The 23,256-nt window shown below is 47.0% G+C and overlaps 2 protein-coding genes across 2 annotated transcripts in view; one reads left to right on the forward strand and one right to left on the reverse strand.

The window, feature by feature from the left end:
• Positions 1 to 1,046: 1,046 nt before the first annotated feature.
• On the reverse strand, positions 1,047 to 5,248 carry gdap1 (ganglioside induced differentiation associated protein 1). Its single transcript, XM_062480267.1, has 6 exons — positions 5,041 to 5,248; positions 4,232 to 4,424; positions 3,585 to 3,758; positions 3,386 to 3,480; positions 3,035 to 3,149; positions 1,047 to 2,540 (listed from the first exon to the last, which is right to left on the reverse strand). The coding sequence occupies exons 1-6, from the start codon at positions 5,206 to 5,208 to the stop codon at positions 2,191 to 2,193; spliced, it is 1,095 nt and encodes a 364-aa protein (XP_062336251.1). The 5' UTR covers positions 5,209 to 5,248; the 3' UTR covers positions 1,047 to 2,190.
• A 774-nt stretch (positions 5,249 to 6,022) lies between these two features.
• jph1a (junctophilin 1a) overlaps positions 6,023 to 23,256 on the forward strand; it is a 28,012-nt gene continuing 10,778 nt past the window's right edge. Inside the window, 8 exon segments of the mRNA XM_062479588.1 lie at positions 6,023 to 6,179; positions 6,310 to 6,635; positions 6,638 to 6,802; positions 9,259 to 9,350; positions 9,352 to 9,813; positions 9,816 to 9,939; positions 9,942 to 10,029; positions 22,391 to 22,509. Coding sequence (XP_062335572.1) covers positions 6,425 to 6,635; positions 6,638 to 6,802; positions 9,259 to 9,350; positions 9,352 to 9,813; positions 9,816 to 9,939; positions 9,942 to 10,029; positions 22,391 to 22,509 — 1,261 coding nt within the window. The 5' untranslated portion in view covers positions 6,023 to 6,179; positions 6,310 to 6,424.

Consider the following 23,256-nt stretch of genomic DNA (forward strand, 5'->3'; position numbering starts at 1 on the left):
TGTGTGTGTGTGTGGAGAGATGCCTGCAGCAGACACAGTTGGTTTTGTTTATTTGAATGGCAGCAGGGGGAACATGCAGCTCTGTATTAGTGGTCCGGACTGACTAGATGCCAGTCACAGTCTCACGCACAGGGGGGGTTTCATATGTCTAAATGGGAATCCAAATAATCTTCAAGCTAGCCTTCTGCAATGAAGACGTCTCAAAGCTCAAGTTATGTTTCTACTTCAGAATTAATTTAGCCATAATTACAGTCCAGTCTGGTGTCTCACACTGTAAGATGTGGTATGTGAATGACGGAGAAGCTGCTGTTTAGATACAGACACACACTCAACCAAGAGCGGCCAACAACTGGGCAATGTCAGGCTGAGACGACTCTTTCCCTGGTCAAACGTTTGGCACAGGACATCAGAGTATCTTTAGAAGTGTGCCTGTACTGACATGTTCACATTTGGCAACACTATTTTGCTGAATAAAACCAAGAAATGATTAGTCCTGGAATATTGTGGTATGCTATCCAGCATTTCTGTGTTCTTTGTATTGTCTATACACCTTGGACAAATGTCCATGACTTTTCATTTCGACTATGAAGGGAGCTTTGTCCAATTATTGCAAGCCACCTGTTTTACAGCTGAATAGCAACATGTCAGGTCCAATCAATTGAACAATATGCAACCAAGTGCTGCTCCAGAAAGAAGTTTATTTTGTCAGCTGTCTGATCTGTTGTTGGCTGACTGTCTCTGCTGGAATATACAGCAGTCCACACAAACGGACCATTACACACGATTGCAGCACTTTGATGGCATTCCCACTCTGCCAAGGAATGTGGCAGGATCTGTTGAAGATGGGACAATATTGACACCTAGTGGTGGAGAAAGTGGACATATCCTTATGGTATCACTGCCAGGATATTAGACTTGTCTGAGAAACCTTCAAGGATGTCCAAAAATAATGATATCAGTTTAATTAAAAGGAGGAAAATCATCAGGGTTTTTTTTCATCTAAAAAAGTAAATATTTATTTCAAAGGTTTTCATGTTCCATCTTGGTAAGTTATCACGTCTTGAAACGACCTCGGCAGAATACTTAAGTCTTTTACAAATATTGGGATTGGCTTGGGGTGTTCATAGCCTAATGTCAGTCAAACAAAGTATCTCTTCTTGTTTATTATTTTAGTGGCTCCCTCCTGTATTCACACTCCTATGTGTGACTGAGGACGTGACACAAGGTGGGAAGCATACTCAGTGTATAATGACCATGGGTGTGTGTGTGTGTGTGCGTGCGTGTGTGTGTGTGTGTGTGTGTGTTTGAGCTGAGTAATACTGTAGCTTGTCATCTGGCCATGTGAAGTCACTGGGGAACCTGGGCATGGGTGGATATAGACCCATGCCCAACCATGATTAGCAGTGTTGAATGTATTTATATGAGGTTTTAAGACATTATATAAAGCTAAAAACAGCATAAAATAATATTCTGGTTTTGCCATGGAGTACTGATTTGATGTATCAAACAGCATGTGTAAGTTTCCCCCTTATGAAGTATAACAATGAATGTTCCACTCAGTTTAAATCATGTTCAGATCATGTTTTGATAAACAGTCAAAAAAACACGAACATGCATCTTTCAGAATTGCTGATAGCAGATTGCTGGTCTAAGCAATATGTTGCATTTTCACACCACCAGGTATTTTAGCGTTTTATAAGTACTGTATTTGGTCATAAAAGTAAGCTGTTTTGGTTTGTAAGATTCCCATACATGATCTGACAGAAAGCAGCTGGTGAGGTGAACACAGTATAAAAGGATGACTCTTAACTTATCTGGCTTCGTACACAACACAGTTCTTATGTATGTGAATGACTAAAAGTGCTTTTTTATGCAATCAGCAACAGCGCAGAGATAATCGTCCACGGCATGTGGAATGTATCTCCCTTTAGTTTTGTATAAACGATAAAACGCATAGACTAATGTTACTGCATTGTACAGATTTGACTATTGTAGCTGTGTGTCTTATAAAGCAACATGGCTCAAGGTTATCCCCCCCTCGCTCTCCATTTATACATTTGTATATACTGTATACAGTACCGTATATATATGCATATTTTCTTTACACTCTTTAATTTTTCTGCTTCTCTCTCTCACATGGTGTGGACCCCCATCCCATCTGAGGAACATGGCCCTTTTCTCTCTGCTGTCTCAGCTGAGCATCAGCCTCTTCTTCATGTAGAGGAACGCCAGGTAGGCGGCTCCTCCCAGGATTCCTATCACCAGCGTGGAGCCAATCAGCACTGGCGCCCTTTTCCGGGCCAAGCGGAACGCCACCGGCAGGACCGCTGAGATCAGGATGTTGTTGACGTGACCTAAAACCCTTCGGAAAGCCGGCCGGTCCAGCACACGCTCGTAATAGGTCTCCACGTTGACACGTTTGCCGTTGCCCCAGTAACGGCGTGAGAGGCCCAGGAACTTGAGGCGGTGGAGAGTGACGGCCAGGGAGACATCCGCCATGCTGAAGAAGTCTCCACACAACCAGGCCTGCCCGCCTTCCTCTACAGGGGGAGATGGAGGGAGGGAAGCAAGAGAGAGAGGGAGAAAAAGAGAGAAGAGAGAGAGACAGAGAGAGAGAGAGAGAGAGCGACAGAGAGAGAGAGAGAGAGAGAGAGAGAGAGAGAGAGAGAGAGAGAGAGAGAGAGAGAGAGAGAGAGACAGAGGAGAGAGAGAGAGAGAGAGAGAGAGAGAGAGAGAGAGAGAGAGAGAGAGAGAGAGAGAGAGCGACAGAGAGAGAGAGAGAGAGAGAGAGAGAGAGAGAGAGAGAGAGAGAGAGAGAGAGAGAGAGAGAGAGAGAGAGAGAGAGAGAGAGAGAGAGAGAAGGCAAAAGGAGAGAAAGGGTGGGGGCAAAGATAGAGAGAGACATTAGTCATGCCATATCCAGAGCAGGGTTCAAGGCTCAAAGGAGTCCGTCACACCTTTTCACTTGCACTGCTCTGTGGGCTCTGTATCCCCTAAACATATCTCCAGAGTGTCCTCTACTCTGCTGCAGTACCTGGAGTCTCCTCCACCCTCCTCTGCAACTCAGTCTCCACCTGGTCCATCACATTCTCCAGCTCATCCATAAGTTTCTTCAGGTACTTCATGTTGTCATGGTCAAACAGTTTGTGCTGAAGGAGACAGAGACATGCTTTATACATTGACTCGTAACGGGAAAGTAAGTGCTTTGTAATTGAACAGACTAGTCATATTCTCATTTAGTCGATGGAATTGACATTTTGAGAAGACAAGGCTCTACAATTACTCCCCACCCCCAAAAAAAGTTTTGCCAAGCAAGCTATTTCCATGAATAATAGGGAGTAAACAACACACATCACACTTCAATTATCCAAACCCTGGCACCTACTTTCAAGCGCCTCTGTTTCGCTATGTAAGCATCTTTTAGATCCGGGTTCTCCTCCGCCAGTTTCTTCAACTCCGATTCAGTGTTTCCTATTTGCGCTGTCACACACAAACACGAAAAAAAATAAAACTGCTTAGTGTGTGTGTGTATTTAGTATTTGTTCATGTGAGTGTATGTGTGTGTGTGCGTATGCTCATGTTACTGCGTATGCGTGTGCTGGCATAGGCCGGGATGTGGGAGTCCACGGTGATCTCTGGGTGGAGGATGCAGCCGTGCGTGTAAGCGTCCATCTGCAGGGAGTCCAGGAGCTCTCTGTAGTGCTGGACTCTGTGGTAGTACATACTACCTTCCTCTGGGATCAGCTTGGGAGTGCCTTCTGGGTAAGCACAAGACAAACAAACTTATCAACAAAAGGGTCTCTCTTTGTTAGGCTAATCAAACTAAATCTTGTTTATACAGGAGCAATGACTTTGTACTGGTTATCCAGGTCACTTCAGTATAGCTTCTCATACTTACCAGTCTCTCTCTCTCTATCTCCACATGAGCACCACAGCCACAGTGAACTTTAAATGGGTCAATGTCAAATCAAGGCAAAAGAGGACAAATTAAGAGGGCAGATCCAAATAAATAATTGAAGGAACAGTAAACATACACAAACACTCATACACTCATTCTCTAGGAAATAAATATCAGGCAAATGAATAAACTTATAACCAATAAAAAAAGCGATGGAAATGGGTTGAAACTAGACATGCAGGAATACGCACTCAAGGAATATACAGAGTATATCTGTATTGAAACCAACCCTGCTACACCGGATAAGGTGCAGTTCACAGAGGGCCGTCCTACCATCTCTGAAGTTCTGCTCCAGGTAGTCCATGATCTGGACAGGGTCACAGATGACGTTGTCGTTGTGGGCGAGGACGGGCACCTCCCCTGCGGGGTTCAGGTGCATGAACCAGGGCTCGTTGTGCTCACTCAGGGGCAGACTCACATCGTACTCCTCACATCGCAGGCCCTTCTCCGCTACGGCCAGGCGTACCTACAGCAAAGCAACAATTACAGACCAAGTTCATGTCTTGGGCTGTTGTAACTTCTCTCTCCATGCTCTTAAGCGCTTGTTCGTTTTATTCTCTCAAAGTTTGAACTCCTTTCTGCCAGAAAACTCACTATTACAATTGTGCTATTGTGGCATTCACTTGCAGTTATGGAAGCTGATATATTTTTCTGAATGGCTAATGTTTGTATGGGATTCAAAACCATACCGTTATAATAACCATGTTGTGGGATTTCATGTCTAGAATGTCCTGCAGCATCTATAGCATTCCAGTGTTTTTGTGAGGGGCTTTGATGGATGTAATTCAACTCAAAATGTTGGATATGGAAAGTCAGCCTTGGTATAATCTGTATTTCAGTGTAACCGATGTTTATCACTTGCTTCATGAGTTTCCACTGCATGCAAACCACACATCCCATGAAAACTAGGCTATCTGTCTGAATATGTTCAAGTAGGCTACTTTGAGATTTGGTGCAAGAGAACCATTGTTAATCCACTGGAAGATAGACAATATATATACCCGCACATACAGTAAGATTACACGATGATACCCTTAAACTGTCCATTGCTGTGGTGCTGAAATACGAGAGCGGACATTCACCTTTTGCGAACTGAAAGACTGCGTCCAGTGATAGAGGGTCAGTTTGGACTGTTGGAGCTTTGGGCATTCTGTTACAGCTCCACTCAGATCCTTAATCTCCTGAAATGCGTCCTCCTTGATGAGGATTTCCTTTTCATCGTTAGGTTCTGTGCCGTTTTCTGCCGCCATTTTAGCTGTCAGTGTATTAGGGGCGGATGGGAGTTAGCTACATCCACCCATCCAGCTGAGATGCTGACTGTTGCGTCATCAGTACCCCACCCTTACGGAGGTTTGTGGGCATTAGTCCACAGAAGGATTTTAATGAGACTGCTTATTATATATCTACTGCATGAATCGGAATCATAATTACAAAATTAAGTACGTGTAGGCTGTGTCAAATTATCACATTTGTATTCAATTCCAGTTAGGAATGCTATATTTGTTAAGACAACACATGTATTAATGTTCATCGAACTAGTTTGGCAATGAACGGATGATTGAACCATCATGTCTACCATTAGACAGGCATAAACCGTTTTGATGTTATAGAGTAGACTGTGCAGGTCCTTGTTCGATATAGGTTGTTGCCCTAAACGAACAACAGATGTCACTGTTATCCACACAAATCTCGGCCTATTCAAAAAAACTCGAACCATCTTCAATAATTGGACTATGAAGAGATTGTTGCGCAATATTATGTGTGCCTAGATCTACATCCGGCATTTGTGACGATCTACAAATTATAACCTGACTGCAACAACTGTATTGCACTAGAGAAGCTTACAAACATGGTATTTCCCTCTTGGCCATGGCACACTAAAAAAATAGAACCGCGAAGAACACACCTGTGCAAGGCAATAGGCGCGTTTTTCAAACGTTATGTCTGTGGCAGATTGAGCGGCAGTACTAGAGGTGCTGTGCCATTTGAAGTATGATTTATTGGCGAACAGCGGTACATTATTCAGAGGACTCGAGCGCGTACACGCTCTTAATTAGCTGAGGGGGAAGAGAGTGGGAGGTTCCACTGGCATGACGTCGCAATTGGCAGTGTCTTTCTTCAGCGTCGACTCGATGTTTCTCTCTCTCCCTCTGTGATCAGTGGGTGAGAGGGGGGTGACAGTAGCGTCAGACACAGCGGCGGATACAGGCGTGCTACTTGGGTAAATGACGCTTCCCATTCATGGGTTTCACACACTATATTACGCATGCTTTTTATTAGATATTGATCTTTGGAATTGCAGTCTCTTTTGGTCACATTCATTGTTTGTATTAATTTTCTTCTGTAAACAGAGTCATCATCTTGTTGGCTCATCCTTTCTTCTCATCTTCGGTCCTGGATCCCGCGGGAGAAATACGAGACAATTGAGTCTACGCCGCGTTCAGCTTTATTTGTAGCCTATTCTGAATGACGGGCGGAAGGTTCGACTTCGACGATGGAGGAACTTACTGCGGGGGGTGGGAGGATGGCAAAGCCCACGGACACGGCATCTGCACCGGACCCAAGGGCCAGGGCGAATACGCCGGGTCTTGGTCCCACGGCTTTGAGATAGTGGGGGTCTACACCTGGCCAAGTGGGAATACATATCAGGGCTATTGGTCTCAGGGGAAACGACATGGCTCGGAGTGGAGACCAAAGGAAAGTGGCTTTACAGAGGAGAGTGGAGTCACGGTTTTAAGGGTCGCTACGGGGTTCGTCAGAGCCATAATACACCTGCCAGATATGACGGGACCTGGAGTAACGGGCTTCAGGACGGATACGGGATCGAAACCTATGGCGATGGAGGTAAGACACAGCAGCAATGGCCTGCTATGATTGAAAATGATCTAATGTTTTGTTTTGTTTTATCGCGTGCGAGTTCCTATAAACCGATATCCATTAAATGGGTCTTGACGTGCGCGCGAGGATGTCCATTCAGACATAATGGGGTGACAATGGAGACGCATTAATCCATTAATCTAAAACGAGTATCAAAAAGGAATTTGCCAGACTACTGTTGGGGGTTGAGTTAATGTTGCGCACTAGATCTGTTGCGAGTGCCATGTTATTAATAGGCCATCCCTTAATCGCATCATACATTTATTTAGAATCATATAATTATTATTTAAGAGATGTTAAACTGACTCCAGAGATTTTGTTCACACCACGTTACTAGCTGTTACCTCACCAGTTTAGGGGAAGTTATCTGGTTTGGTCGGTGACCAGCCACTTGCATTTTCAGTCATTGATTTCTACTCATGTGACAGTGTATTCAGGCCGAGGGCTAAGCCGCTCCTGTCACCGGCGAGATGGTACAATGCATCGATTACTAGTTTTGAATGGTCAAATCAGGGCACACTAATCACACAGACCCAATCCAACTAACTATAACAGGACTATCTCAGATCCTTGTGGACATTTCAAAATAAAACCCGGGAGAAATTCTAAGCATACCGAAATAACACCTCGCGCTCAAGAGTGTCACCCCACTGTCAGTAAAAAGGGTTTATTGTTTCGAGGTTAGTCTGCCACATGGGTTGAACTGACACAATCGCAGCTGTTGACGCGTTCAGCAGGGTGTTGTAAGTGAGAACAGACCAGGTTCACACCTCCTGGTGATGTTTGATCTGGCGCGATCAGTTTAGAACAGTCACAGACATATAGTCCATCAGAGGCGTGAGCAGAAAAAACACTGGTCAAACATCCGTCGTCCTGTTACCACCCAAACTCGCGCCATGCAGCATAGGGTTGGAAAGAGAGAGAGAAATAAGGCACCGGCCCTCCATTTAGTCATTTAGCAGACGCTAAGAGCGACTTACAGTAAGTACAGGGACATTACCCCTGAAGCAAGTAGGGTGAAGTGCCTTGCCCAAGGACACAACGTCATTTGGCACAGCTGGGAATCGAACTGGCAACCTTCAGATTACTAGCTCGCCACCTGACTCCCTGTAGATAATACGAAGTCATTGTGGAGAACATTCTTGGTCTCTTGTTTTCAGTCCTGTTTTGATCAAATTGATTTAATAACCAAATATCAACCATCTAGTGGTCTCACCACTAATAATTCATACAGTTATGAATAGGTTGAGTGAGGTCAATTTGATCTGTTGTCATGAAGTGGCCATCTGGCCTAATTGAGTGTGCTGGATACGGCAGACTGCCAGTGTGCAATCCTATAGTTTACCTTCAAGCAACACCCTACAGAAACTGAGCATAAATGGCACCAAACCACAATAGAATTACTCTGAATATTTGGTTCTGTCTGAGATGTATCCACAATTCCTACTAGTCAGTCAAGGCGGGTGAACATATCTCCTGTCAGACAGAACACAGAAACAGGCTGTTCACCGAGTGACACGTATCTCTAGTCATCTTGGCATTCCCACCTTAATCACACATACAGTAGGTGACTGTGTTAGATATGCTGGCTATGCCATCCAGTGAGGATAGGAAGAGATACTCTCCCACAAGGTACCCAACAGCTTCCCACAGCAGAACACGAGGATCTTGGGTTTATTGTGATCCTAACTGATAACAGGCCTTATTATTTTGGCTGTCATCACAATGACACATTCTCACTGTTTATCGGGTGAGCACCAGAGTCAACCTCAGTCGCACCCTAGAGTCAACACGGTGTCTGACAATTAAGGACATCTTAAAGGTGAACATTCACCTGACCAAGGCCGTCCACAGTTGGAAGAGTTTCATTAGATCAAGGAGAGCAGATGTATTCAGGTCACTGAGACCTGGACACACTGTCTGGTCTCCCTGACATCTTCTCATTGGATGCTTGTCATTGGATGCTTAAGGCCTCTGGCTAAGACCAGAGGCCTTAAGTGGCATTCAATGCAGGAAGCTCAGTAAGGAACTGATTTGTAACCGTAAAAATATCTCCCCAAGACCACGTAACCACAGTCTATGTGTGTGTAATCCAGTCCTATTGCAGAGGCACTGTGGGAGTCACTACTTAGAAACTGTGGGCTCTGTTGAAAAAAAATGTTGTATGATCTGTTTACAAAAAATGCCCACTTTCCCTACTTCCCCTCATGGAAAATCACTGAATTGATATGTCGGATGAGGACTGGTGCCAGCTGTGTACAGACTCTTACTGAACTCAACACACCCATGTTACAGGAGATCAGATAGAGCAGGGGCAGAAGCAACCACACATTCTAGAGTGTCTATAGTAGACTTAGCCTATTATGACGGATGTCGGCTCATCATTTCTCCTGGTCTCCCTCCCCTCCCTCCCCCTCCCCCAGGTACGTATCAGGGCCAGTGGATGGGTGGCATGCGCCACGGCTACGGCGTGCGTCAGAGCGTGCCCTACGGCATGGCCACCGTCATCCGCTCCCCCTCTGCGCACCTCCCTGGCGTCCCTGCGCTCCGAGCAGAGCAACGGCACCGTGCTGCAGGACCTCTCCGCGGGGGGCGACGCTCCCAGCGGGGGGCGAGGCGGCTTCGTCCTCAACTTCCACTCGGACGGCGAGGCGGCGAGCGGGAAGAAGAAGGGCCTGTTCCGGCGAGGCTCGCTCTTCGGGAGCCTGCAGCGGCTGCGGAAGTCCGACTCTCGGACGTCCATCTCCAGCAAGCGCAGCTCGGCCCGCAGCGACGCCGCCATGAGCCGCATTAGCTCCAGCGACGCCAACTCCACCGTCTCCCTGGGCGACGGCGAGCTGCCTGACGAGGACATGCCGTCGGAGGACCACGTGGACGCCACCACCACCGAGACCTACATGGGGGAGTGGAAGAACGACAAGCGCAACGGCTTCGGCGTCAGCGAGCGCTCCAACGGGATGAAGTACGAAGGGGAGTGGAAGTGAACAACAAGAGGCACGGCTACGGGTGCACGGTTTTCCCTGAGGGCACCAAGGAGGAAGGAAAGTACAAAAATAACGTTTTGGTGCGTGGAATACGGAAGCAGTTGATTCCTCTTAAGAACCCCAAACCAAAGAGAAGGTGGACCGGGCCGTGGAGGGGGCCCAGAGGGCCGGGGCCATCGCCAGGACTAAAGTGGAAATAGCAGCTTCCAGGTAGGTCCTTGTGTGTGTGTGTGTGTGTGTGTGTGTGTGTGTGTGTGTGTGTGGGGTGTGTGTGTGTGTGTGTCCGTTGGTGTTTGTCTGCCATTCTGCCTGCCTGTTTGCCTGTTTGTCTGCCTGCATGATTGCCTGCCTGTCTGTAAGCTGGTCTTAATTGCTCCATCCGCTAACCCACACTGGTGGAGGTGCTTCACCTCCTTCAGATCCGTAGCGTCAGAACCACTGCCAGTTTCCCAAGGCCATCAGTATTATTTCATTTGTAAGACGACTATTCCTGTGGACAATCATCCGTTTGATCCTGTGGCTAAGGTTTGATTGAAGGCACTGCCCCTACATAGCCCCATGACAACGGCCCTAACATTGATTCATTTGGCCTCTCGGTGCTTCTGTGTGGCTCTTTATTGCCTCTTGTTTCAGCGCTGGTGTGATCAGCCTTGAAAAAGGTCCCACTTCTATTCTCTGCCCATATCTTAGATGCCCCAGAGCAGGCCCACGCTTCTGCTGTGTCATATCACCATACCTGCGGCCATGCCAAGTGCATCTTGTGTGCCCTAAAACGATACCTGTCCCCCTGCCAAGCGCCGCTCTGGTGTGGCACCTGCTCTCTGACAGGTGGACTGGACGTGACCTTTCAGAAACAGACCCTCTGTTCTCACCAGGAACCCCACTCCCAGGGTTAGGGTTACTCTGTTCTGCAGGCTCGTTTACTAGTGTTCGAGTCCTTCTGTCTTTCTTTTCTTTCTCTCTTTCTTTCTTTCTTTCTTTATTTCTCTCTCTCTTTCTTTCTTTCTTTCTTTATTTCTCTCTCTCTCTCTCTCTCTCTCTCTCTCTCTCTCTCTCTCTCTCTCTCTCTCTCTCTCTCTCTCTCTCTCTCTCTCTCTCTCTCTCTCTCCTCTCTCTGCTCTCTCTCTCTCTCTCTCTCTCTCTCTCTCTCTCTCTCTCTCTCTCTCTCTCTCTCTCTCTCTCTCTCTCTCTCTCTCTCTCTCTCTCTCTCTGTATGTAGCTTGCAGAGGGGAATACTGTCAGCCAGACAGTGAAAAGGATTATCCACATCTGACTGAGATCCATGATCACAGCCCATCTCTTTAATATAGTAATAGCTGACCCCATGTTACCGTCTGCGTAATACTGACTCACTCACCCAAATGGGCCTAAGCCTTTTGCTATGCCCGATAGCAGTGCCATAAATTTCATATAAAAAAAAAAAAAACACAAAAAAAGGTTATTACTGTAAGATGTTTTTCGTAGCACACAGGAGAATACTGTCACCGACTTGCCATTGAGTGTGTTCATGGAAGAGAGAGTTTTTGTGTTTGGGTGTGTTTTGAAACAGAGGCAAAGTGTTGTGATCATCTTAGGTGCTCTCACACCCCAGTGTCCAGTGATATCCTAATCCAGTGCTGTGATCAAGGACAACACTGCACTGTAACGTCCAGGCTGCCAAAGCAACAGCAGTAAAGCTGACAGACCGTATCTGAGGTTGCCAGGAATGCTGTATTGAATTACCTTTCTCATGAGAGGTTCAGCTTGAAACCTTCCTTTACAACATCCAAACTCCCTTAGTTCAAGACTGAAGTATCATTTGTACGTGAACACAGAGCTAGATGATTATGGTGTAAATATTCAGGTTTACGTCTTGTTTAATGAACAGCACATTCATCTCTGGGCCAGTTGCTTGAAGCAGACCAAGCGGCACACTCGACTGCTACTCAGCAAGTCTGTTTGCTGTTTCTTACATGTAAAGGATAAAGAGTCAAGTTCCCAGGCTGTTGGTGGTGATGGGAAGTTAGCGGTTGTGTAAGTGGCATTATGCAGTGCATGGTGGTGATGTGGTGGTATTGATCTTAGGAGTCATGTGACCCAGCTTCATTGACCTGGAATGGACCCAGTGAATCCAGAGGGGCTGAGAGAAGCGGAAACCAGCTCACGGAGCAGAGAGGAGGTAGGAGGTAGGACAGAGGGGAGGAGGGAGGGGGAGGGGAGGAGGGAGAGAAGATAGAGGGAGGAGAGAGGAGAAATGAGGGAGAAGAGAGGAGGGAGGAGAGGGAAGGGAAGGGAAGAGAGGGGGGAGTGAGTACAGAAGGAGGACAGAGGATGAAGTAGAGAGGATGGAAGAGGCAGGAGAGAGGAGACAGGAGCGATGGGATGTGAGACGAGGGAGGTGATTCATTTAGATGGGGAGCCAAGTGAATTTGCTGAGTGGGAGATTTCTAGAAATACTTAAATGGTCTGGAAGGACAGAAAGGAAGCGATGGCAGAAATAAGAGAAGTGAAGAGACTGCATCCCTGCCCCCCCGAATGCCTTCTGAAAACCAGCCTAGATGAGCCATCCCATCAGTCCCTGGGGCAAAGCTGATGACCTCATGGTGTTGATCAGCCAATCAATACAGTCGAAGTGATGCAGCTATGGTCCTAACTAGTGCCTGGGCTTTCTATCAGAGAGAGAGAGAGAGAGAGAGAGAGAGAGAGGGAGAGAGAGAGAGAGAGAGAGAGAGAGATTCACTTGAGGAGTGAAACTCCTCATTCACAGTTTTTTAGATAATCTTATAAATGAATATAGTCCTCTCCTTCTCTCAGCGTAGTGATTGTACAACTGTCCAGTGTATGAATGGGAGAATGGTGTTTGCGTGTGTGTATTGTTGCGTGTGTGTGTGTGTGTGTGGAGTGTGTGTACACTCGCCAGGGCTGTGAACTGAGATAAGTGAGTATTTGTGGCTGGCATTGCTCCAATTGAAAACCATCCCTCCTCATAAGGTTACACCCTGTAGCCCCTGGACACACCAATACAGATACAGCAAGCACACACACTTACACGCACATAAACGTCAGTCAACTTACACCCCCAGACATTCAGAGACTGAACTGTAGGCTCCCACTGTACAGCTGTATAGGCTGCAACACGCCATGCTGCTGTTAGACCATGTCAGCACAAAGCAGCAGAGTTTCAACCTCTCCATACATGACCATGTATGTGTGACCATGTGTCCCAGCAATGTGCCGTGCTCGGGGTTTCAGCAAAGTAACCAGAACCAGGACTAATCATCCAGAAGAGGAAAGGGAGGATGTGATGTGGCCTTCTTAGAGGTTCACGTAAGGACAGGACAGATCCTTTTTAAATCAGGGAAATGATGTCCATCTGTGTTTGAATGGTGGGACACTTTGTCATTGAACGTGACAGTGATTAGAGACTGAGAAAAGTTAAGGCTACCATGATCGTGTGTTTTTGCCAGGGTTGGACTATGTAAAGTAGGCCCAAATTTGTTTGCCTTGTTTGACTTTCAGATCAGCTTGACATTTCGGTTGACATACAAGTAGCACACAACTTGCAATTATGTTTTCACAAATATTAAATGCAAGCTCTTCAAATAAATACACTGAAATATCAAGGCATTTAGTCGTACAATTACAATTCATTTACTGGACTAATATTATCATTTCAGCACAGAAAGACACCCTGACACTGCCTTCTGAACTGTTAGCACATTAGCCTGTATGTGTTGGCCTCAGCTGCCAGCCACCAGACTGGACCACAGACAATGTTTTGAATGGTCAGTGGAGACAGATTGCAGAGGGGAGGGGCACCTGCTTATACACACACACACACACACGCGCGCGCACACACGCGCACACACGCACACACACACACACACACGCACATGCACACAGAGATGCACACCCGCCTTTGTGTCTGCGTCCATTTCTGAGCCTACTTACAAATACTACTTACCCTTCGGTTACAAATACCCTGTCCACCCTCCTATCCAGTGTCTGCTGGTCTGGTGGTGTGTCAGCACTGTTCACTGCCTAAATAAGGCAAGGCAGGACTCTGCTTATCAGCACCCGCCAGGAATATATACCCACTCCGCCACTGATACAGTAGTCAGCCATCACCACACTGGCTATCATCTCTCCTGAGTGTGTGTGTGAGTGCATGTCTGTGTGTCAGTGGATTTGAGAGAGAGAACAAATTTGACAGAGAGAAAGATTGGAAATAAGAGAGCGAGAGTGAGAGAGAAAGAGAGGATGAAAGATGAAAGAAGGATGAGCAGCAGGGGTTGTTGTTTTTTCTGTCCAGCTATCATCTTCACAGAACTCTGTGTGATATAGGACCGATGCACTGATTCATGGTCTTATCCTCTCCTGCTATCACCTGTATGGAGATCTGTGTGGTACAGGACTGGACCACGGCGATCATCAACAGTGACGGGGAGTGAATAAACATGCAAGCCTGACTGGAGGTCTAGTATGTGGTGTTGCATGTGTGCAGCCATAAGTGTGCAGCTCTCACTGGGTCCTGACATGGCAGCCAGATCATATTTATCCTCTCTCTATCCATTGACCCTCACCACCATGTTTATGGCGTTGTGGAAGGGTGAGGTTACGTAAGAGTTACTGCTGACAGGTTGAGAGGGAGTTCATACACACACACATACACACACTCACACACACACACTTAAAGGGTGGACTGTGCCTTCCCTATCCATATCAGCTACAGGTATTAATGATTCCATTAGAGTAGACTGAGAAGCTATTATTAATGTTGCTGATGGTATATCCCACAGTCTCCTCTGCACACGAGCGGGCTCCTACAGCAGGGAAGAGATTCACAGCAGCGCTAGTATCCATGTCATAGAATGTCATGGTTAACTCTGTTGGGGAATAGTGTGTTGCAGCCTCCTTGTTGTTGAAACCCGTCAGCGGAGATCAATAACGTTTAATATGACTGAGTGTGTGTGTTCCAGAGAATAAAGGTTCAGGCGTGAGCTGAACACACAGGTGCCCTGGTGTTCTGGAGAGATCTGGCGCATAGCTGGTGCTATTATAAGATCTATCAGATACTGAGGGAAGGAGAGAGCGAGGGAGAAGGACAGAGAGAGAGAGAGATGCTGGGGAGAGAGAGCGAGCAGTGTCTCCATTATCTCCTCCTACTGAAAGCGGTGGAGGTATTATTTGAAGCATAATTATTTTGGTCTCAAAAATGTGGTCGTTCTGAGATTGCTGTGTGTGGCTGCGTGTCGATCGCTAGTCTATGTCAGAAGCAGGGGAGATAGGGTTTCACTAACACACCATTACACTGCCTGGCAGAACCCGGGGGCTGGTAATGTCAGAGAATGATATTTCTGCTGCTCCGGCGATAACAGGTGAGATATGAGTTGGTCAGACAGGCTACGACAGTAAGTGTTTTGACAAAGGAAGAAACAGATGTATAGCTAGCCTGCAGTGATAAAAAATTGAACAACCTCTTCTGCACTGCTCAAGTGCCTGCTTGGTCTCATGTCTCTGCCTTCATCTGCTTTACAAATCAGAGCTCCTGCACAGTGTTTTCCTACATTATTCAAAAGCTTGTGCGTGTGTCTGTGTGTGTGTGTGTGTGAGTGTGTGTGTGTGTGTGTGAGTGAGCCTGGATGTTCAAAATGGGTTGCCCTGGGTGAATGGGTTGCCGGAGACAGTGCAGTGAGCTAGGTGTTACATTCGCCTCTTTGCTCTGTCACTGTCACTAATGAGGCAGTGCGCTTTCATCCTCTGTTAACCGTGGACCCAAGAGACACCATGTTTACATGTCCCCCAGAGAATTGTGTGTGTGTGTGTGTGTGTGCGTGTGTGTTTGAGAGAGAGAGAGAGAGAGAGAGACAGAGAGATATGTTTCCCTATAAAGACACAGAACATCATGGACAACATCTTGCCACCCATCACAACTCTTTTGCATCGAAATGATGTTGATGTTCGACTTTGTAAGAGATATGCTGGAGGTGGGAGGAGCTTGTGCACAGCCTGCAATTAAAACAACCTCCAGTGCGGGCGGTTGCCATGGCAATGTGACCTTTACCCTTGTCGGATGTAGCGCCCTGTAGTCAAGTCACACACACCGTTGTGTGTGAGTGTCTGTGTGTGTTCACTTTGACATTGTTGTGTCTTAAGCATAGCCCTTTACTTAAAGCCCCTTTAGGTCCTAAAGAATCTAGGGGTTTGTTTGTATTGTAAACAGGTCAGATGGACGTACTGTGTGGTCAGTGAGTGTAAGTCACTTTCTTGTAAGTCGCTTTGGATAAAAGCGTCTGCTAAATGAATACATGTAAATGTAATGTAACGTGTGTCAGGGAGTGTGTCGACGGTGTCTGTCTACGACGTGTGTTGGGTCACACATGCGCCCCACTCTCAGCTGTGGGCTCCTTCATTGGCAGCTTGGTTAACACGGGCCAGATGCCTCGTGCCCAAGTGTCTCTGATGGTTTCCATGGCAACGGCTCCAGTCGTCTCGTCAGCCGTATGATAGGTTGGTTTTCCACATTAGCTGAGCAGGGGGTTGTTGAGCGAGCGAGCGAGGAGAGCTCACGCCATGTTTACTCACAGAGTGCTGTGGTCGCCAGGCGCCCCATCAACCCAAAGATCGGATGTTTGATGATTACGTCGGCTCACAGAAAAATACCTACAAGAGGAAAAACGTCAACATAGCATGGGAGGAATTGTGCAACAGGTGTGTTTGATAGCTGTTGATTAAACTATGGGAATATGAATGGTGCAAACAGACCTGCTCATCATAATGATTTATACTCACTGGTTTTCTGGTCCTCTATAGGTCTTGCCAAGCTATTACCATAGCAGTCACACTACTGTACTGCAAAGGGTGTTTGTGCATGTTTGTGTGTGTTTGTGGGTGTGTATATGTGTGTGTGTGTGTGTGTGTGTGTGTGAGAGAGAGGGAGAAGGAGAGGGAGAAGGAGAGGGAGATGGAGAGAGGGAGAGGGAGATGGAAATGGAGAGAGGGAGCTTAGTCTGTTAGGCTCGGATCACAGTAGCAAGTGAAGCCTCATTCAGGTCCAAATACAAGGCCGTCTCGCTTTGTTTTTGTAAACAGAACAGTCTGAGAACATTGTCCCAGTTATCACCTGTGAAGCAGACACACTAGAAGACTGGAGCTGTCATTCCTCATCTCTCTGGAGGTCAAAGACAACATGGGAGTCAGGTGGCTGAGCGGTGAGGGAGCTGGGCGAGTAATCTGAAGGTTGCCAGTTCGATTCCCGGCCGTGCCAAATGACGTAGTGTCCTTGGGCAAGGCACTTCACCCTACTTGCCTAGGGGGGAATGTCCCTGTACTTACTGTAAGTCGCTCTGGATAAGAGCGTCTGCTAAATGACTACATGTAACATGTCGTCTGTGGTCTCCACTTCTACATTCCTTTCAGCTGTTAAGTCTGCTAGGCTCCAGTGTTTGGTAATGAGTTGGGTCACAGCGCAGCCTCACGTTCCTGACAAGGAGAGAGATGTGATTCCATGTCACTCTCTCAACAAACCCTGATCGGTCACACTTACACGTACAGTACACAGAGGCGTCCTTTTACACACCCACACATGGAGGCACTCCAATGCAACTGATTTAAATCATTTAAATTTAAAACACCACTAGAGCCATTTGATTTAGTTTAGGATTATTTAAATGTGTTGGTTATTGAATATTTGATATCAAAATCCTTTCATTTCAGGACTAATTTTTGTGATGCACCACACACACACACCCACGTGCACAGAGCTGCTTTGATGTGTGAGAAGACCTTCTTGCACGCTCTTATTTTATGTTTTCTAGCATTCATTTGTAAAGCGCATACTTGCTGCGAGACGATAGACTCGAGATGGAAGACTTGACTGTGTTCAGATACATATTCACACACACACACCTACTCATAGCTACGTGGTTGCGTGACTGGCATCCAGGTAAGATCTGTTCTCACACAGAGCGCTGAGTGCCCGCTCCCTGAGAGAGCCATGTCAGGAGAGATTATGTCAGTAATCCACAGAGAGATGTCGCTGCTCAGGGTTTCCACTATTTAATCAAAGTTGATTCTCCTCAATCTTATGACAATTCCCAGAAAGAAAAGCATCTGTCTCTGTAAATCTGTTTCTACCTGGTCTCTGCTGTTTGCACATAGTCTTTTGATCTGGGGGAGCCAACGGGCGATGCTCTGGCGGTGGGCTGTGTGTCTGGGCCTGTTGTGTTCATGCTGTCAACTCAGCTATTCAGGTAGAATATCACTGAGGTAAAGATACATATTACTAAAACAACTAACGAAACCAACGAAATAAAACATGCACATAATAGTCATTCAGTAAAGTCAGATTGGCAACTAGCAAAGGTATTGTGAATGCTAGGTAGTGCAGCACCCCCCACCCCCTCCCCCCTCCACGTCTTCACCGCCTCCCCCCCTCCCTACTATTCCTACCCTGCCCTCCTTCTTTTATCAGACCAACCTGTTTATTAGCAGACATGCATTGTTTCCCCTCTGCCTTTCTCTTCAACCTTGTCCTTTTCCTCTCATCCTTTGCTCCACGGTGGGTCTGTTCTCCCTTTCTAGGATGTCTGGATGTTCACTGTGGACTTATCACTCCACAACAGAGCCTTGTCCTTTCAAACCTGGACACCTGCCTTGGTTACTAGCTAAAGTTCACATCATTTGGGTCATGATTATGACGTTGAAGGATTTATGCAATAAACCCTTTATCCAATCTTTATGTTTTGTGCCTTGCATATGATTTCCGCATACTAGTCAGCCGTTTATAAAGTGGCATCACATTCAACAGTATTGTTAAATGATAAAAATACATACATGTCCTAAAATGACCAGTGACACTGTTCTAGAGTTATAGAGTACAGCCCTGTCTTTAAACCAAGACCAAGCCTGATTTCTCCTAATACCAGCAATAGCTCCCTACCCCATTAAAAGATTAATGTGCTCTTGTCATCATCACAGACTCCCTGGTAATTCTAACCCTGATCCAGCGCAAGAATAATTCCAAAACATTTGAGTGTCAGGTTCTGCTAACCACTAAGAGTGTTAGTCATGGTTAAGTAATCCAGAATTAACACCAGTTAGTAATTCAATACCAGGCCTAGGGGCTGAAAAGGTATGTGCAAGCTAAGTGCTAATTTGTGCAGACGTAATCTGTCTGCTCCTTTGAACCCTGTGAATGAGTGTGAAACTAAAAGACAACACCTGGACGTTTGTTCTGTGTTTCGACCAGATGCACAATGCTTACATTTACATTTTAGTCATTTAGCAGACGCTCTTATACAGAGCGACTTACAGTAAGTACAGGGACATTCCCCGAGGCAAGTAGGGTAAAGTGCCTTGCCCAAGGACACATCGTCATCTGGCACGGCCGGGAATCGAACTGGCAACCTTCGGATTACTAGCCCGATTCCCTAACCGCTCAGCCACCTGACTCCCTGCTTGGCACTGGAGCTTGTAAAACAGTTCACAGCAACTTAAGTAGGTATGTCCATGATAATTGGTGCACACAGTACAGCACTAACAGGGTTTTGTAGATATAGTATAATGGTAAATGTACACTCTCACATGTTGTTTCTGTGACGTTTGCGGGGAGATTTTTGTGTAGCAGTAGCTCTGGCTGTCAACTGATCCAGCTCAGCATCTCTGTGGAGTAGGTTTGGTGGCTGAAAACTTTGGGGGACAGGGGTATGTGTGTGTGTGTGGGGGGGGGGAGGGTATGGACTGTATGGACTCGCAGTGAAGGTCAGGGTCAAGGTTTCAAGTTTGTGTTTCAGGTCTGTATCTTATCTCATTGTGAACCAGAGTACCAGAGTACATTCCATCTCCCTGGACTGCTGGGGTGAGTGATGAGAAGACAGGGGGAGAGGAGATATGGGTGGGGGTAATGGAGGGGGAGTCGGGGGGGGGGGGGGCAAACTGTGTCAGCATATGTGAGAGAGATTCCTCAAATAGGCCACCAACCGAGGAACGATGGGGGCAGTACACACACACACGCACACTTCTGCAGGAGACAAGGCTACTGCGAGCCCAAAAAGAGAGCGCATCTCGTCACATGCAGGGTCTGAAATGTAACCCTACAGTAAAATTAGAGGGGCTGAGTTGCATACCTCAGCAGGTTTACATTCCCCCGAGTCTTTAAGGGCAGGCACTAAGACACTGACTGTATCCCCATGAGAGAGAGAGAGAGAGAGAGAGAGAGAGAGAGAGAGAGAGAGAGAGAGAGAGAGAGAGAGAGAGAGAGAGAGAGAGAGAGAGAGACAGAGAGAGAGACACAGAGAGAGAGAGAGAGAGAGAGAGAGGGAGAGAGAGAGAGAGAGAGAGAGAGATTCACTTGAGGAGTGAAACTCCTCATTCACAGTTTTAGCACATTTGAACAGATTTCTTTTATTATTAATATCTCACTGATATTTCACAACTATAGTATTTTCACATTGGGACATGTGTGACCGTTATGGCGAATGCGGTGTCTCCTCTCTAAGTGGGGACTAGATTTCTCTGTCTGTCTGAGAGCGTGACACTGGGAAGTGTGAGGTGATTTTCACTGGCGTCTCACTGCACCCCACCCCTCGCACCCCCCCATTCCCCCCACACACACCCTGCCTTTCCTGCCATACGTTTCTGTCCAACATTTCGATCCCTCTCCTATGTCCATCACCTCCTTCACCAGACGGCCTGTCTGGGGCCCTGGAACCGCCCCAGACACTTCCTCTGCAAGGCCTTGACTTTCCCTCTCATATATATGGACCTGCAAAGCCCTGCCAGGGACACCCACGTAAAGCACATGCTCGCAAATATACCACATGGCTGGTCGTTCATTTCACTTCAAAATAGATCGCTTTTGCATGTGTTTGCATATGTTGGCCTATGTCTGTTTCAGAAGGATTGTGTGTCTGCGTGTGTGTGCGTGCCTGTGTGTGTGTGTGTGTGTGTGTGCGTGTGTCCTGTTGTGGCCTCGGCGTGTCCAGTGGTGTGTGAGTGTGTCCTTTGTCCCAGGGCGCAAGCTTATTTCTGGAGAGGAAGCCGTCAGGCTGTACCCTGGCATATGGCTCCTCATACATTTTAATGCATCTCTGTCCCTGGGTGTCATTAAAACAAGACTCCTCACTGTCCAAGGGCGGAAGAGAAGTCAAGAATAGAGCCATTTGTGTCGGTTGGTACTGTGACTGGGTGTGGGGGCATTAAAAGAAGGAGAGAGAGAAAGAGAGACAGAGAGACAAAGGGAAAGATGGCATTGATTGAGAAAGAGAGGCAAAGCAATGGACGGATGCAGAGAGAGATGAACGAGGTTGAGTTGGTGTAGCCGAGGGTGACTCGGGGATTTCACATGTCTCTGGTTGTATTCTGCCGAGTCATGCCTGGTTCTGTTGCACTGTGTTGAGTGACTGTGTTGTGACTCTCTTGCCGTGGGAGTGGTGTCTGTGAAATCCCTGAGGAAGACTAATCCACTGTTTTTCATGGCGTTTATCGTGTGCCTTTCATGTCATGTTGCGTCATTACTGTAGGTCTTCCGGAATGGGCTGCGGATAGATAAGGCAAAAACCTTCTGTGCCTAATGCGTACCCTGTCCTTAGCTAGCCATGGATGCTATGTGTGTGTGTGTGTGTATGTGTGTGCTAATGTGTGTGTGTGTTTGGAATCTCACTGGGGTTTTCAAGGGATTTGTTTAGCAGGTCAGCCCGCAGTGTCTGTCTGTAAACGACCATCTCGCCATGGTGTGCTCCTGTAATGCCTCTCAGTGCTAATGCTAAGCCCACCATGATCCCAAAACTCATTACGCCTGTTTCGACTTTAGCCCTATGTTGTTTGATACGATCGTCCATTTCCCCCACGTGCCGTAGCCTTGTGCTGTACTGAATCATCCATGCCTTACCAAGTATTTACTTTATGGTATTTACTCGTAAGGTCTCAGGACATTTCTGAATACCTGTGGTTTTGTCATGGATGGATGTCAGTGTGCGTGCCTGTGTGAGTGTGTGTGTACTGCCTGTGCCCGTGTCTGTTGTGTGATTGTGTGTGAGTGTGTGTGTACTGCCTGTGCCCGTATCTGTTGTGTGTGTGTGTGTGAGTGTGTGTGTACTGTCTGTGCCCGTGTCTGTTGTGTGAGTGTGTGTGGGTCGCTCCCTGGGCTGGTGGGTCGCTCCCTGGGCTGGTGGGTCGCTCCCTGGGCTGGTGGGTCGCTCCCTGGGCTGGTGGGTCGCTCCCTGGGCTGGTGGGTCGCTCCCTGGGCTGGTGGGTATCTCCCTGGGCTGGTGGTTCGCTCCCTGGGCTCGCCTCCTTTTGGGAAAGTAGGATTTGGATTTGAGATAGCAGCAGAGGGCTCAGAGTGCTGGGTTGTCCCTCACAGGGAGGGACAGAGATACAGCAGAGAGACGGAACGAGAGGGGGGGTGGGTTATAGAGGGAGAGATGAGCAGGCGAAGAATGTTCCTGGGTTGTCTTAGATTCAGAGGTACAAACTGATGCACTGAGTCAAAGTGCATTGTCCTTAAAGAGTGTAATGAGTGTGTGTTTGTGTGTGTGTGTGTGCCATTGCTGTTCCATCTGACAGGTTGTCCCTGTGTGTGTGTCTCCAGGACTGCTCATGCCAGGACAAAAAGCGAGGCAGCAGACCAGGCCGCTCTCTCTGCCTGCCAGGACTCCGACATCGCCAGGGCTGTTGCTAGGGAGCTCTCCCCCAACTTCCACCAACCAGGTAACTGTTCTGCTGCTCTAGTAACTGCTCAACCAGTCACATGAGTTTCTTTGTGGACAAACTAACATGAGTAAGTCAACTACCGGCCACAGACACTCACAACCCCCACCTCTATCAGTACAAATAAACGTTATGTCTTTATAGAACTCTCATTATTAGAACATAACATAAAACACCTCTTAGTGTTAAGGAGAGTGCAGAGAGTCAAAATCACCACAAAATGAGCACCCGATTTCAGCTCCAGGTCAGGTGTAATCAACACCAGAAATCTGACCCCAATGGAACAATCTTAATAGGATTTACTCCTGTACCTTAGTGCCTCTGTTTACTGACTGGTTTCTTCTTCCTTCCTACATACACTGCCAACACGCCCCAAATGCAGCCTGCAGGTGTGCTGGTTTTGGGCAGCAGGTGTTATATTTCACAAGCCTATAAGACCTGGAAACAAGTCACTGGGGAGGAAGCGTGTCAGATGCTGGGTCTTAGATGTGTTAAAATTGCAAGCAAGCAAGTGTTAAGATAATTTTACTTGGTGTCAAAATCCAGCTCACTCAATGGCATATTATATGACACTATAATTTCCTTAAATACAGAGATCTAGCTGTTAAACTTGTTTGATACTTTACTTTAAAACACAAACATATAGTGCATTTTGACGCACGTCTAACCAACAAGTGTGTTTGACCCCGACAAGTAGACAAGCATTAATGTCAAGCAGACGGATAAATCCAGACTAGATTCTGCATC

This window comes from Osmerus eperlanus, chromosome 15, assembly GCF_963692335.1.
Source record: "Osmerus eperlanus chromosome 15, fOsmEpe2.1, whole genome shotgun sequence".
Lineage (NCBI taxonomy): Eukaryota > Metazoa > Chordata > Actinopteri > Osmeriformes > Osmeridae > Osmerus > Osmerus eperlanus.

Bases quoted from the DNA above. Each gene is read 5' to 3' on its own strand.
- gdap1 (XM_062480267.1), bottom strand. From the start codon at position 5,208: ATGGCGGCAGAAAACGGCACAGAACCTAACGATGAAAAGGAAATCCTC. The intron at 4,425-5,040 runs GTGAATGTCCGC...GCTTTGCTGTAG, and splicing joins AGTCTTTCAGTTCGCAAAAG to GTACGCCTGGCCGTAGCGGA. The intron at 3,481-3,584 runs GTAACATGAGCA...TGTGTGTGACAG, and splicing joins TGCCAGCACACGCATACGCA to CGCAAATAGGAAACACTGAA.